A 17,500-nucleotide genomic window follows, 5' to 3' on the forward strand; every position below is an offset into this window, starting at 1 on the left:
CCGTATCCATTATTGAAGTATTTTCAGGTGATTGGAATGTAGAGGCAGGTAATGGGATACAGTGTGACATCCCTCTTTTCCTTCCTCCCTCTTCAGTCCTTCCTTCGACCAGAGATCAATGTAAGAGGTCTGTGTCTTTACCAGAGATCAATGTAAGAGGTCCGTGTCTTTACCAGAGATCAATGTAAGAGGTCCGTGTCTTTACCAGAGATCAATGTAAGAGGTCTGTGTCTTTACCAGAGATCAATGTAAGAGGTCCGTGTCTTTACCAGAGATCAATGTAAGAGGTCTGTGTCTTTACCAGAGATCAATGTAAGAGGTCCGTGTCTTTACCAGAGATCAATGTAAGATGTCCGTGTCTTTACCAGAGATCAATGTAAGAGGTCCGTGTCTTTACCAGAGATCAATGTAAGAGGTCCGTGTCTTTACCAGAGATCAATGTAAGAGGTCTGTGTCTTTACCAGAGATCAATGTAAGAGGTCCGTGTCTTTACCAGAGATCAATGTAAGAGGTCCGTGTCTTTACCAGAGATCAATGTAGGAGGACTTTGTCTTTTCTTTAAGCAGCCGAAGTTTGTTTGCTCTGGGGTTTTATGTTGTTGTTTTTGTTGTTTTCATTCTGACAGATTTTGTTCTGTATATTTGCGATATGGTTAGCTGATCACGCTGTAAACTTCTTCATTAATTCATCTATCTATAGATCTATGTATCTATCTATCTATCTATGTATCTATCTATCTATCTAATCGAAAATTACATTTCAGACGATTATGCTAATCGAAATTAGACGTCCTGCGACCGCAGTGTAGTACAGCTCTCGCACTAGATTCGTCGAGGACTCATCCTATCTTCAATGCCCCGCTGGAAATATGTCTGCTCATCATCATTGCCACACACACACACACACACACACACACACACCCCTACCCCCCTGCCCCCGGCACCACCCTCCCCTCCCCCCAACACACACAAGCCATCCCCCGCTCACCTTCCCCTCTTTGTGAACCCCTCCCACTCCCCCCCCCCCACCCCCTTTACCCCTACCCTTGCTCCCATCTGTCATCCTGACTACTTTCTCGCGCTCCCCACTAACTCCCTTGTTCTTCCGTGTGTCTTTTTTTTTTAAATTTTATTTATTTATTTATTTATTTATTTATTTTTAATCTGGCTCCGGTGGAATGTTTTCTTTCGACGAGTTTTCAACCGTGTTGCGCCAAAATAATGGTAGTTTCTAAACGTCAAAAGGTGGTTATAATGATAAATATGTTTATGAGTTAGTATTATCATGATGGCGATGATTATTGTCATTGTTATTCTTTATTTATTTCTTTATTTGTTATTATTATTGTTAGTATTCTTGGTAGTACTATAACACTAATTTTTTTTTATATTGCTATATGGTCTATTGTTATTGTTATCATTATCATAACTATTAATGTAATAATCATTGCACGTTACTATTATTGTTATTCTTCTTGTTCTTTAGTTTCCATTTGGGTTTTGTCAGCTTGCAAGCGATGTCTCTCCTAATGTGTGTCTGTATATGCGCGTGCTTGCCTGTCTGCGTGCACGTGTGTGTGTGTGTGTGTGTGTGTGTGTGTGTGAAGAGCAGTGGACCAGTGATGTTTGTGCATGTGCGTGATAATGAATTATTTAGTTTGAAACACACATATATGAGAGAAAAAGGTGTTTGTTTGGTGGTGTTTTGTTTGTTTGTTGTTGTTGTTTTTTGTTTGTTTGTTGTTTTTGTTGGGTTTTTTTTTGCTATTCTTTTGACGCGTTTAAACTACCATAGATTTGGGAACGCTCAGAATCCCTGTTTTCCTTCCCAGGTTGTGATTGTGATTGAAGCACCCGGCGTGTGCCCCATCAAATGAGTGACTGTCATTTTTATGTGAACTGTGATCTCTGACCTTGCTCTTTATCACCCATTGCGTCCTTCTCCTTTCGCTTTCACACCCTGGTTACGTCCCCTTCCACTTCCGCCTCCTCCACCCACCCACCCACCTCACTCTAAGAAGCAGACTCAAGCAAGCATCAGAAAGCGTAATGTTGCTGCTTTTTAATGGAGTTGAATATGAAACAGAAACAAGTAAATGTGAATATTCCCCCTAAAATATGATAATAATAATAATAATAACAATAAAGGTAATAATAATAATAATAATATTGATAACAGTAATAACAAGGTTGACTAACCTGCTGATGGAATTTTCTTCTTTTTTTTCATTCTTTTTTTTTCATGAATAAACCCACATCTTTCCAAAAAGAATGTCTATCGTTGAACGCTATGTCTGAGTACATTGAAAACAAAAGAAAAAAACAAAACAATATATAAATATATATATATATATACGTTGGAGAAGATATTTCTACAAAATTTCATTTCAAATCCTCGTCCAATAACAAGCTTTAAATAATTTGCCAGTCCAGACACGAAACCGCAGATCGAATTATGGGAAGCAACTATGTTGTGCTTCAGTTATCTCTAGATGTAAATTATTTCCCTTCGATTGCTTGCGAGAACTCTATAAAAAATGTTTTAAAAAAAATCAATCAAAAGAGAAAGTAACATATTACTTTGTTTATAGGTTGGTTGTTCGTTTTTCTTTGTTGTTTTTTTTGTTTTGGGTTGGTTTGTTTATTTTTCAATGTCCGTAAATGAATTAGCTCTGATTTTTGGGGGGTCTCCGACATTCCACTTGATCTGTATGTTCGACTGAACATTAGAATAGGACCAGTTTCTATAACGCTGTGTGTGATATAGCTGTCGTGATCAAATTGTGTATGTACGTGGTGTATATATATATATATATACATATATGGAATAGAGGACGGATTATTCTTTGTGCTGTACCGCCTAACTGATTAATTACATAACGCCAATCGGTTCCCGTAGTTCCAGAGGACCCTGGCAGAATTGTTATTTGGGAGAAAAAAAAATGAATAAAAAATAAATGTGGATTGAAAGATGTTACTGCATGGTTTGTAAGGTGTTCTGATCTGACTCAGTCTCTGCCCATTTGTCTGTCTGTCTGTCTGTCTTTTCGTCTGTCTGTGTTTGTCTATCTGTCTCTGTCTGTCTGTCTGTCTGCCTCTCCCTCTCTCTATCTGTCTGTATCCATTTAATTTTCTACCCCTTTTATTTCCACACACATGTGTACAAACACACACAGACATACACGCATGCACGCACGCACGTACACAAACACACACACACGCGCGCGCGCGCACACACACACACACACGCACACGCACACACACACACACGTTCATGCATAAATGTAGAACCACAACTCTGACGAGTGTTCTGTCATAACCGTTTTGTTGTTGGTGTTGTTGTTGTTGTTGCGGTATTTGTTTTTCAGCTGTCTAATGAACCGTTTAAGGTTGTCAGGTCAGCTCTGTATTGATGCTGCTTGACTGTTTACAGGGAAAAAGAGAGCAAAGATGAAGATGGAAGCAAAGAAGATAGTGCAGAAGGAAAGAATTAATAGCCGAGTGGTGTAAGCGTTGGGCTTTCAATCTGAGGGTCCCGGGTTCGAATCTCGGTTAATGGCGCCTGGTGGGTAAAAGGTAGAGATTTTTCCGATCTCCCAGGTCAACATATGTGCAGACCTGCTAGTGCCTGAACCCCCTTCGTGTGTATACGCGCGCAGAAGATCAAATACGCACGTTAAAGATCCTGTAACCTATGTCAAGAGTTCGATGTGTTATGGAGACAAGAAAATACCCAGCATGCATGAACCACGACAGAGTCATCGGCAAGTCGCTGTTGTGTCGTGTAACGGAAAGAAGAAAGAAGAAGAAAAAAAAGCAACACTTAAAAAAGAATAATGATAATTTTTGACTCACTTATGTAAACAAAGTGAGTCTATGTTTTAACCCGGTGTTCGATTGTCTCTCTCTGTGTGTGTGTGTGTGTGTGTGTGTGTGTGTCCGTGGTAAACTTTAACATTGCCATTTTCTCTGCAAATACTTTGTCAGTTGACACCAAAGTTGGCATAAAAATAGGAAAAATTCAGTTCTTTCCAGTCATCTTGTTTAAAACAATATTGCACCTCTGGGATGGGCACAAAAAAGAAAAAAGAAAAAAAAAGAAGCCAAATTATACGCAAACTGAATTTACTGTTATATCTATATATTTTTTTTATTCTCTAAACTTGGCACTTTGATCTGATATTCTGACACAACAACAAGAGCAGTCATTTTCATCATTTTTTTGTTCAAACAGGAACTTCTTTTGCTAAGCATGGAAGTTATATTTCTGGTGCATGTCTTTGCTGCAGATAGTAAAAAAGTGAAATTAATCTGTAATTAATGCTAGGGGGCTTAATTTGCTTTAAACTGATCTTTCTCATCTTAAACATTATATTTTGAAATTATACTCAATACATAAAAAGCTTGTGTGTTTTACTCTCAGTGTACAGGGCTTTCACTATGTTCATTCGCCCAAGTGGTCTTTTTCGGAAAATACTAAAATCAATAGGACGAGTGGACTTTATAGATCTATTGGCTGAGCCCTGAAGGTCATGGGCAAAAATCAATTGCGTACACATATTTATACATATTCAAAGCACATGCTCATATTCTTCGCGAACGCGAACGACGCCATTTTGTTTCAAGTTGTTGATCTGCCCGTTCAATCCTATATCCAATCGACAATACACGATAACATGTGATGGAAAGTTGGAGAAGGAGACCGTTAAATATTTATTCAAAGAAAGATTTGTGAACGCCTCATCACTTACTGGATTATGCCCCAAACTGCCATAAAAATATCCACAGAATCAGTCGGAATTCACAGTTAAAAATAATAAACCATGAGAGTTAATACCCTTTAATTGATGAAACGTACAAATTTCCAGTCTTGACTTTTCTCAAAACGAAGTCCTTTTCACTTCATACGACGTTTAGAAGTACTTGTACTTGGCTCTACATGCTGTTAGTTTAACACAATACTCAATTTTCACATCAACTTTAAAACTATAAAACTAGAATGAACATAAAAGAGAAATTGAATCGACTGTGTCAACCGGGTGTAACTAAACTTGTACATCCATCTAGATCCAGAAAAAACGGCTAAATGTTGTAGTGTGATTGCGGCGATTGTCACGTCTCCTCTACCGCGGGCGTAAAAAGAATTTTTAATTGCCCTTAAAGATTTTTTTGAATGCCCTAGATACACCAGAATAATATGATTTAAACAGCGTTCTCACTGCGAATACCACAATCGATTTATCGCCCTTTAAAAAAGCGTGTTTAAATGTTATATTTTTGCACGTCAGCTAAGCAGCTCCGATAGTGTAATGGGTAAGACAGTTTCTTCTCACCCGAACACACGGGATTCGAACCTGCCGTTAGGACTTTTTTTTTCCTTCTTCTTTTTCTTTTAACCCGAAGCTTTATAATAACAAATAAAGAACACATTTTAACGATTAGATTTTTTTTAAGTGTATCACAAGTGAGTCTTGAAGGCCTTGCCTCTCTTGTTTTTTTAAGTGGTTGGACTGGCTTAGTTTCCAAACTGCTTTCTTTCTTTCATAATTCATTTGATTTGTTGTTCATTTTTGTGTGTGTTTCTTTATTGGTTTTGTTGTTGTTTTGTTTGTTTGTTTTTCGCCTGTTTTCTGTCTGTATTGTCCTTTGCACACACATATCCCTGAAATGTGAAAACACACAACAAACAAGAAACGAGTAATAAATGTCTGTTTTATTGGAATGTCAATATTCTTCTTTTTTTTTTTTTTCGTTAACTTCTATTTCTAAATCTCCTGTTATCTCCCTGTGTTGAAATCACACCACAACAAACAGACATGCAAATACATGAACAAGTCGATATGATGAACAGGCTTCCTCTGTCTGTTCTGTTCACAAGAATGTTTTGCATCTTGCCATTTTACTAAAGTAAGTTTCCACTTTTACAAGAACCTCGCACAGCATCTTCATCTCTATCCGAGAGAAAACTTCTACCAATATATTACAAATAAATGAAGATGACGACTTCGATCCAGTCTTTAAAAAAAGAAAGAAGTAAACATGTCATAAAACTACATCATCAACAACAATAATGACATCATGGGTAGACGTAATAGTATAATTGACCATTGTGGATTATGGTATCCTGTCGTTACGTCATAGCAACAGGGTCATTGTGCTACACACACACACACACACACACACATCATGAACCGCACAATAAACTGAGCATACCTGTTGTCCACTTCTCCCTTGAATTATAAACATTTCACGAAAACCTAAATATTTCAGGATTGTGGCTTTCGACAAGAGCATCAACTTGTGCATTCTTGTTATTGTTGTTGTTGTTGTTGTTGTTAAAGATTCTAAAAGACCGAGTCAATATCGTCGCTAAGGCTGAGTATTGAGATGTTTCATGAAAAAGGTAATAAAATAAAATAAGAAGAGTGGCAATTCAAATCATCAACAACCAAACTGAGTAGAACATATTACGTGATAACAGTAATTTTGTATGGAATGGTATACAATAAAATACGCCCACAACTCTTCAAATTTAGTCTGTGTGTGTGTGTGTGTGTGTGTGTGTGAGGGGGGGGGGGGCGGAGGGGGGTGGTGGTGGTGGTGGTGTAATCTCAACAAGAAAGGGGAGATTAAAAACAAACAAACAGAGGTTCTACGAATTGTGTCCCTTCTTAGAAGGGGGCGTTTGCATATCTATGAATATCTTCTCGAAAAAAAAACAAAAAAACAAAAAAAAAACAAAGAAGAGGCTTTGGCATCATCTCCCGCCTCCATGTATCAACTGAAAAACGTAAAAATAAAATAAATCGCTTTTTGGTCTGATTCGAGATAAAACGTGATTTATTTTCGAAAACCCTTTACTGGTCTCATTATATTACTATATTTAACTGTTTGGTCTTACAAATACTTTTAAAAAGTTTCTGAGGGAGGTGTGTGTGTGTGCGTGTGTGTGTGTGTGTGTGTGTGTGTGTGTAAATTTACAGATTACAGCCTATTAATTATGCCTAAAATTTAAATAATCATACATCAGCTTCTACGAAACTTAGGGACAAAATTTAGAGTCGGATATTAAAGTACCCCCCCCCCCCTCTCCCCCGTTTGCTACTTGCTTACGGAGCCAAAGAGGTATAAAAAGAAGCTTTTCATTGGTTGTTTGTGTTTTAGTCTTGTGGTGTAGTGGCCTGGTTATCAACCAATCAGGGGATGCCTTTTGAAACAGTCTTTGACTCGCTGTGAAACGAGTGTAGGGAACCGAGTGCACGTGTGACATGTTTTGTTTTCAGTCGAGTCGTTTTTTGTTTTTTATCACAAAGTTAATTCTTTGTTAGCAGTAATGGCAAAAGAAACACATCTTACAAGTCCAAAAACCGTATGCCATCACAGAAAATAGGGGAGGGGGGGAGTAGTACAGCATTGTACCCAAAACTGGCAAAATGAGTGACAGTTCAAGAGAACGTTTAGACGAAGCTAGGCCGTCTGCGTCAACTGTTAGTGTCGTCTGCTGCAGTCAAACCATGTGTGTTCAGTGAAATACTTAGACTATTGTGTATGGAATTCAACAAGGATGGTGAACTGTAAGGATTTTGTTTTGCGGGCTCTTTGTTCAGTTTGTGGAAAACAACCTTTTTGTCCTGAAAATTGCGTGAAAATACCCGGTGGGTTCGAGTCAGTGAAAGAAGAACGAAAGGCTCAGACAGCAACGGTTCCGTTTGAGTGTACCTGGAAAGCCACAGTAAGTGTGTTTTGTTGGTTTGTTTGACGGGCGCAATAGCCGAGTGGTTAAAGCGTTGGACTTTCAATCTAAGGGTCCCGGGTTCGAATCACGGTGACGGCGCCTGGTGGATAAAGGGAGATTTTTCCGATCTCCCAGGTCAACATATGTGCAGACCTGCTAGTGCCTGAACCCCCTTCGTGTGTAAACGCATGCAGAAGATCAAATAAGCACGTTAAAGATCCTGTAATCCATGTCAGCGTTCGGTGGGTTATGGAAACAAGAACATACCAAGCATGCACAGCCCCGAAAGCGGAGTATGGCTGCTACATGGCGGGGTAAAAACGGTCATACACGTAAAAACCCACTCGTGTGCATGCGAGTGAACGTGGGAGTTCCGGCCCACGAACGCAGAAGAAGAAGAAGAAGTTGGTTTGTTTATTTTTTGTTGTTGTTATTGTTGTGTTGTTGTTTTTTCACACACACACACACACACACACACACACACACACACACCAACCAACCCCCCCCCCCCATCCCCCCAAAAAAAACAACCAAAAAAAAACCAACAAAAAAACCCAAAAAAACCCCAACCCAACACCCCCACCAGATTGCTGCAAAGGTGCCATAACACAAATGAAAATTTCCACAACCTCGTCAGGGAGAGAAGTCCTAAAAACAAAATTTGTAGGCCGCGAAAGATTGAACCTGGCAGTTGCAGACGCAACAATAGCGTACAATGATAGGAATTCTGGCAGACTGGGCATTTTAATTTCATTTGCAATGGAGCCTTAAGTCTGTGACAAAGCAGTGCTTTGTTTAGATGGGGGGCGGGGGCTGGGGGTTTGGGGGGTGTGTGTGAAAAGTACAGGCAAATGCAGTGATGCAAATATCACCTTGTCGCCAAGCAACCCACAATTCTGCAAAACATGAGAGGGTGAAAGAATGAAGTATTACCCGACTGAGGAACATGAATAGAAAGGCGAGTCTTACAACTGTGGAAGAAAGCCAGCAAACAATGGAATAAATAAGTGGTATGTGATTTATCAAATTCGTATGCAATCATAATGAATTTTTTGTAGTCTGATTTTCTCAAAACGCCATTTTGGCCATTTGTACAGACTGTTTCCCAAATATCTCACGGCCTGTCTATCACAATGATGTGAAACTATGGGCACAACTTGAGTATGCATACAGTTTAATTCTATTCTGAGATTTCTTAAGTATTATTTTTCATGTTTTCATATTTTCACCATGTTTGTGGCCATAATTTCGTTTTTTAACGACTTTAATCCGTCCAATATAAATGTTACAAGTTATTCAGAAGTATACATATAAACGTTTCTGCTTATGGGATAAATGCTTCTTAAGCAATCAGGGAATTGCTCATTAATGTTTTCCCGAATAAGCTATTTCGCTTAAATTGGAACACAGTTTTACAACATAAGGAATAATATGTTATTTCAGCTGATGCCCAAAATTATAACAGCAACTTAGTAAATTAGTTAATGTTTAACGTTTATACCAAAATCATGCAAAAAGCAACGACTTTTTTTTTTCTTTCTTTTTGTTTCGTTTTTGTGTGCCAGAACCTTACCTTGAAGTGCACATCCAAACGGTCGCTCGATATAATATCGATTTTGATTTTTTTTTTTTCTGATTCTGCAGCAATTTATCCGAAACATTCAATTATACTGGACCTTTCAATTTGATATTTTCCCATTGGGAAATGGCGATGAACTTCGAGAAACGAGCTTACTCCTTTGTTCAACTTTCGACATCGGCATCATTCAGTTCGAGATCAGGGAACGACAATCCATACTCCATAAACTGCTTTGCGTGAAGTTACACCCCCTACTTCGTTTACTCAGAAGAAACACCCATTGAAGTGTATTGAATCAAATGGGTCAGAAATACTGGCTCAATATAAGGTGCAAAGTTTGACTGAGAACTGGCAGATGTTTCATAAAAGCAACCAGGCTGCATTGCAGAATAATTAACATCATTATTACTCATTGTTATTTCCACCCCCTCTCTCTCTCTCTCTGTTATGTCTGCCCGCGTTCGCACGCGCGCGACTGTGTGTGTGTGTGTGTGTGTGTGTGTGTGTGTGTGTGTGTGTTGCCCACATTCATGTGATTGTTTAAGCCAGTATCTTTTTGTACACGTACGCATGTGTTTCACCAATAGGGTTTGTTCGTGTTGATTGAATAGGTTAATGAGCCCGTGCCTATAGATGTATGCATGTGCATCCACATATAGGTGATTAGTACAATTACTATACAGTGAAGTATAAGATCGCTCTTTGAAAGCAAATGCCATCATACTTAATTGAAATCTGACACAACCGTCATTGAAAAACAAAACACGGTGAAATAGCATGATGGATATTCTTAAACAGACAGTTTCATTATCAGGAATACATCCTTGCTATAACACACACACTCACACACGTGCGCGCGCGCTCAAACACACAGACAGACAGACAGACAGACACACACACACACACACACACACACACACACACACTCTTCATTGATAAACACGCACAGAGACAACCACGTTGTACTCTTCACAAAAAATATCTGACGTCCTCTATGTCGTTATTATGAAATACCCTGTAGACAGAACATAGTGAAAGTTACCTGTGCGTAAGCCAGGTGTGAGGGTGGTTTGTCTACAGGTAAGTAAGGGGCGGGGTCAGGCGGCGGGGGAGAGGGAGTGGGAGGCGGGGTTGGGGTGGTTTTGGAGTCAGTAATGTGTCAGCAATATATTTTGGCCATCAGGAGACAGAACTAACTAACTGAATAGGTAAATACATAGATAAAAAAAAGAAAAGAAAGATAGACACAAATATCAATCAATCAATAACGAAAGAATTTAAATAAATAAATAGAATTGTTAGGAATGTTGTGTTTCAAACAACTTTTCTTCTTTTTTTTTTTTTTTTTTTTTTTTTTTTTTTTTTTTCTTTTTTTTGGTGTATGACGGCGATCTCTCAAAACTCGTTTACTTATTATTTAATCAGAACAATGAAAAGTACATAGGCATTGTTCTGAATACATAACAAAAGATTAATAACAAAAGAGTAAATTAACAAACACCTGCCATCTCCCATCAAATCCCCCACCACCCTCATTCACCCCCCACCCAGTCCCGCCACCGCACTCCCCACCCCCCCTAAAAAAAGAAAAAAAAATCAAAACGGAACAAAACGAAACAAACCATAACAAAACAAACAAACAAAAATAAATAAATAAAGTAAAACAAAACAAAATAAAAAGAAGAAAAAAAAGTGGAACGGTCTCGTTAGCATTTCGACTGCAGCTTCCAAGGCACAGTGCGAAGCAGCGAAAGTTATTTTTAGCACATGATGTCATCGCCCATCCCGCCACCATTAGCCAAACTCTTTGCTATGCAATCTCAGTGTTTCCTTTAAAAAAAATGATAAAAAAACCCCAACAAAAAAACAACGGAAAACAACACTACTGCTACAAATACAGCTACGACTACTATTACTACTACTGATCATGATAATGGTAATAGTGTAATAATAATTAAAACAATAGTGTGTGTGTGTGTGTGTGTGTGTGTGTGTGTGTGTGTGTGTGTGTGTGTGATAGTGGTGATGTTGTTGTTGTTGTTGTTTTTTTAATTGGACTTGCTGCTTAGCTTATGGGCCAGTTGTTTGCGTTTTTTCGTCATATGTGTTATACGCCAAATTTTACTGTTCCGCTTGTAATCTAAATATATCACAGATTTCACCACGCTTGATTTCTCTCACTGACATAACACAGTTATGTGATAATCATAATTATAAGAAAAAGAAAACCGACCCTGACTAGTTACCACAGCGAGCCCTGTATACTCTGCCATCTGTCTATATGAATAGATAATTGTATAGGTATGCATGTGTGTATGTATGCGCGTGCGTACGCACGCACGCACGCACATACACACGCACAGCACACACACACACACACACACACACACACACACACACACACAAATGCACTACAGGAAATATCACGATGTCTGAATACGTGGGCGGATGTGCGTGCGTACTTGTGTGTGCGTGTGTGTGTGTGTGTGTGTGTGTGTGTGTGTGTCTGGGAATACGTGGGCGGATGAGTGTGTGTGTGTGTGAGTATGTGTGTGTGTGTGTGTGTGTGTGTGTGTGTGTGTGTGTGTACGAGGGTGGATGTGGGTGCGTACTTGTGTGTGTGTGTGTGTGTGTGTGTGTGAGGGTAGAGGGCAGGGTGTAATTAGGGATGAATTATTGATGGCATGCGAGTGTATATGTTTATTCTTACATGAGTGTTTGTGTGTGTGCGTGCTAAGTGTTGGCTCGCAGGGTCCGTACGTGCCCTGGAATATTTGCGGCAACATGTCAGACCCGAAGAACGAAAATGAAAGCCATGTTCATGTGTCTAGCTAACCACCCCTACCACACAACACGCAAATACACGCACACGGATACATCCACCCACCCACACACACACACACACACACACACACACACACGTACGTACGCACACACACACACACACGCACGCACGTACGTACACACACACACACACACACACACACAAACACACACACACACACACACGCACGCACGCACGTACGTACGCAAACACAGACACAGACATACACACACACACACACACACACACACACACACACACACACACACACACGAAAATGTGTAAAACGCACGCGTACAATTAAAAACCGTTCGCGTCAGCGAAAACAAAAAAAATACAAAACAAAACAATTAAAAACAAAAACTGTGGAAAACCTCGACAAAAACCTTCATAACCCGTTTCATCACAAGAAAAACACCCGGACACACTTAAAAAAAAAAAAAAAAAAAAAAAAAAATTCACACGTTCAACCCAGTCTCACGCGGCACGTGCGACCGGAAGGACGGATCTGGAGCGCGTGACACCGAGAGCGCGCGCCGTGGTGGCCGGGCCGCCGATGACCGCCGACATGTTCCTCCACAGGTTGTACATGAGCCGCAGTTTATGGAGGTGGAAAAAGAAGAGGTCTCCGGACGCGTCGTTGTGGTACTTGGACTCTGCCACGGCCGGGTTGAGGGAGTAGGCCTTGTTGAGGCTGCGGTGCTTGATGCCCAGGTGCTGCACCAGCTCGCCCGTGATGTAGAAATCGTCCACCCAGAAGAAGGGCGTCACCAGCGAGGCCTCGTACAGCAGCCTGGCCATGTCCCCGCTCAGGATGAACGCCGAACCCGAGCAGTACGGGGAGAAGTAGTCCCCCTTGAGGTCCTTCTCCGGGATGTACCACTTGGACTTGGTGTCCCGGATGATTTTCATGCGCACCCACTGGTTGCATAGAATGAGGCGCTGCGTGCCGTACTGGGGCCGCACCACGTGCTGGATGTGCCGCACCACGCGGGGCATGTTCACCAGGATGTCGTCGTCCGTCTTGAGGATGTAGCTGACGCCCGGGCAGAACCCGGCGGCCCACTTGAGGCCGGCGATGGCCTTGTAGGTCAGGTTGCGGTAGCTGTCGAGGAAGTCCTCCTGCACCACGTCGCCGAAGCGCTCGCTCTCCATGTGCACGAGGTCGGTGAGCTGCGTGTCGGGCACCATGCCCATGATGAACACCAGCGTGGCGTTGAAGGCCGCCAGCACGTCCTGCTCCCCCCACGTCTGCCGGATGCTCATGCGCTTCTTGAAGTTGGCGGGCGCCGAGTGCACGTACACCAGCATCTCCACGCGCCGCCCGTGCTCCGCGCGGCAGGCGTGGCGGGGGTTGATGAGGTAGGCGAACGGGTGCGGGTTGACCACGTGGCTGTCCCGGGCCGTGGTCTTGGACTCGGCGGACGCTGCCACCACCGTTCTGTTGTGATGCGTGTTGCGGTAGACGCTGGGGGGTACCCTCGCCTTGGGCGGCGCGGTGTGGGACTGGCGGGACGCCGCCAGCAGCGGGTGGCCCTGCAGGAGCGGGGAGGGGCGGAGACGGAGGAGGTCGGAGGGGTGGTGGTGGTGGTTGGGGTGGCCGCGCTGGTCTCCCCCTGCCCTGAGCACGAAGAGGAGCGAGAGGGAGAGGAGGACGACGAGCAGGGCCAGTCGCAGCAGGCGCGGGATCCGGGGAAACATGCTAGAGACCGACCCCTGGGCACGTCAGGCACAGCCACGTCCGTCTGCTGGGGTGGGGCAGCTGAGGCCTCATCCTCGCCCTCATCACTGCTGCCTCATCTGCAACACCGCCACCAGCGTCAGAATCAGAATCAGAATCAGAATGACTCTTGTTATCTCAGTAGTGAAATCAAGTGTGGTGAAGTCTGATACATTCAGATTATCATATATCATATATATATAAGAAGATAATCAAAATAAGATTAATAATAATAATAATAGAATTTTTAAAAAAAGGAAAAAAAGAAAAAAAAGAATGAATAAATAAATAAAATAGAAAATAAAATAGATAAATGAATAAACAAATAGATAAATAAATAAGAAAAAAAGGGAGGTGTTTTTTTTCGGTGGGGGGGGAGAGGGGGGGGGGGGCTACGATTATAAACAATCAAATCATTGAGAACAATGGGCTGCATTACAAAAAGACAGGCATCTACGAAAAGTACTGATGAGGGGAAAGAAAGGGAAAGGGCTGAATTTTTACATCTATGATTAATTGATGAAAAAATGTAAAAAATAAATAAATAAGATAAAAGAATAGAAAATAAACAGCTGAATGAACTACAATAGTCGGTCATCTACCACCACCAGCGTCACCTCCACACCCACAATCAGTAGTATTTGTAGCGGTCATCGTTGTTGTCATCGTCGTCGTTTGTCGTCATCGTCGTCGTCGTCGTAGTGGTTGTTGCTGTAATAGTCATGGAAGTGGTAGTAGTTGTGGTAGGTGTGGTGGTGGTAGTAGTAGTTGTAGTCATTGTCGTCGTCGTTGTAGTAGTAGTAGCAGTTGTTTTCACACAAGTTAGCATTCATAGCAATCAACTCAATCATAGCAAAACACGTCCGATAAAAAAAAACAAAAAAAAACAACTTTCCACAACTTAGAACACATGCACGCACTTGCGCACGCGCATACGCGCTCGCACGCCAGCACCCACGCACACTCATTGTATATACACATGCACAATGTGTCCAATAAATATAGTGATGGAATCAGTATAAATTAATACTGATACGTAAAACACACTACCTTTTTTTTCTTTTTTTTTTTTTTAACAAATAAGGCATTGGAGAATCTATTACAGGCATAAAAAACATCCATTCAAGTAAAAAAAAACCCCATCAAATACATCACTAAGATAAGCATCTTTATAGTAACAGGAAACACCTCAGCTCAGTGTGTGTGTGTGTGTGTGTGTGTGTGTGTGTCCAGAAGCAAAAGTCACACTATACATTCCGAAGGGAACTGAAGAGGAAATATATTAATAAAAATGTGAAAGAAAGAGAGAGGGGAGAGAGAGAGTATGTGTGTGTGTATGTGTGTGTGTGTGTGTGTGTGTGTGTGTAAGTGTACGTACGTGCGTGTGTGTGTATGTCTGTGTGTATATGTGCCGTTATTGAGAGTATGTACGCACGTGCGTGCGTATATCTGTGTGAGTATGCGCGTCTGTGCGTGTATGTATGTGTGTGTGCGTGTGTCTGTGTCTCATGTGCATTTTACATTTCAAGCCTTTGTCCTCGCATTCAACGAACCATTCTGAATCTTTATCCACAAGCCTGTGCCTTTCTGAAGAAAGTATCCCTTATCACTGCAACCCCGAATTTGGGTCACACAGAACCGTGGTACTTACACGAAGAAAACATATGCTGTACATCTGTCAAAAAAAGTGACGTAAAAACGACTCGGAGAGAGGTGTGGGTGGAGGGGGGGGGGGGGGGGAATACAGAGAAACGAAAACAGATGAAATCTTCTACTGGCCCATTCAAGATAAGGAAACAGCGTGAAATTCTGCTGAATTGCACTGCACTGCACCGCACTGCACTCTTCTTCTTCTTCTTCTGCGTTCGTGGGCTGCAACTCCCACGTTCACTCGCATGTACACGAGTGACCGTTTTTACCCCGCCATGTAGGCAGCCATACTCCGCTTTTGGGGGTGTGCATGCTGGGTATGTTCTTGTTTCCATAACCCACCGAACGCTGACATGGATTACAGGATCTTTAACGTGCGTATTTGATCTTCTGCATGCGTTTACACACGAAGGGGATTCAGGCACTAGCAGGTCTACACATATGTTGACATGGGAGATCGGAAAAATCTCCACCCTTTACCCACCAGGCGCCGTCACCGCGATTCGAACCCGGGACCCTCAGATTGACAGTCCAACGCTTTAACCACTCGGCTATTGCACCCGTCGCACTGCACTCAATTCAGATAATAAGTCCGAATCATCGCCGACGTAATAATGAAGACTGTATTGAAAAGAAAAAAACGTACCCGTGTAAGCTCGGATGGAATAGCTTTTAATCAAGAACGTGTCGCAACACACGACAATTGACGCTACAAACGGGACAACAACAAGAAACATCTTGCTCACACCTCCTCCCCCCCCCCTCCCCGTTTCACAAAAGAAAAAACAACGAAGGGGGTGTGGGGGGTAGAGGGAGGGGGGGCTTTCGTTAATTGTGTTCACTGGTATCGCCCAGACAAAATCCGGTTCCGTTGGCGTCAACGCCCAACATGTTGATATATCCGTTTACTCACAGAGCGGCAAGTCTGTGGGTGGAACCAGTTTGTCAACGTCTACATCTGCTCAGTTAAGAAAGAGTTGACTGTTGTTGTTGTTGTTTTGCTTTGCTTTGTTTCTGTTTATTTGTTTGTTTGTTTTTTTTGTTGTTGTTGTGTTTTTAGATTAACGTAATCCATATATCATGAACAATTGGTGAACTCAGTTCTAGGAAATATATTAATAAAATGTGAAAGAGAGAGTGAAAGAGAGAGAGAGAGAGAGAGAGAGAGAGAGGGTGTGTGTGTGTGTGTGTGTCCAACGTCCTGTTTTAGCGTCCTAAATTCAGGGACATATTTTACCGGCGATTTTTGCGCATAGATGAAACGGTATCACCATAAGTATATGATGTTACCTATTTTCAGTGGTTTTCGACTCGACTCTATACGTTATTCTACCGTCAATTTTTAAATGCCGATTCAGTCACAAAACTACCGTGCTGCCATTTTGCTCTTTCCGTTTTCGGTCCCGCAGACCATGAATATGTAACCTCCACCCCCACCCCCACCCCCACCCCCCCAAAAAAATGGCACCTTCAGACGACAAGTTTCGGTCCGGGTTCATTGACATGGGTCATTTCGCGTCGTTCTGTGCCTATTTCTCATGATTATGCCTCCATTGCAAAACACGCGAACATGTGTGTTTCTCTCTCTCTCTCTCTCTCTCTCTCTATAATAATAATAATAATAATGGATACTTATATAGCACACTATCCAGAAATCTGCTCTAGGTGCTTTACAAAAACGCTTTGTTAACATAAACCATTACATCTATGTTACATACACACACCAAAATATGACCACACACACACACACACACACACACACACACACTGCGTACATACATTTTAACAATACATGTGTATCTAACAGCTACCCAAACACATACGCACACGTATATATATATATGTATGGAATTTAGGATACAAAAATGGGACATACCCAGTTCTGACAATAATTGGAGGTTCAGGGGGTTTCAGTTCTGACGATAATTGGAGGTTCAGGGGGTTTCAGTTGTGACGATAATTGGAGGTTCAGGGGGTTTCAGTTGTGACGATA

At 41.7% G+C, this 17,500-nt stretch overlaps 1 protein-coding gene across 5 annotated transcripts in view; it reads right to left on the reverse strand.

Annotated features, from left to right (window-relative positions):
* Positions 1-10,909: 10,909 nt before the first annotated feature.
* Positions 10,910-17,500, reverse strand: part of LOC143285032 (beta-1,3-galactosyltransferase 1-like) — a 151,453-nt gene continuing 144,862 nt past the window's right edge. For all 5 annotated transcript variants that reach the window (XM_076592207.1, XM_076592208.1, XM_076592210.1 and 2 more), the window contains one exon: positions 10,910-13,937. In XM_076592207.1, the coding sequence (XP_076448322.1) occupies positions 12,615-13,838 (1,224 nt within the window). In that variant the 5' untranslated portion in view covers positions 13,839-13,937 and the 3' untranslated portion in view covers positions 10,910-12,614. The remainder of the gene's footprint in view (positions 13,938-17,500) is intronic.

Source organism: Babylonia areolata, chromosome 8 (genome assembly GCF_041734735.1).
Source record: "Babylonia areolata isolate BAREFJ2019XMU chromosome 8, ASM4173473v1, whole genome shotgun sequence".
NCBI lineage: Eukaryota > Metazoa > Mollusca > Gastropoda > Neogastropoda > Buccinidae > Babylonia > Babylonia areolata.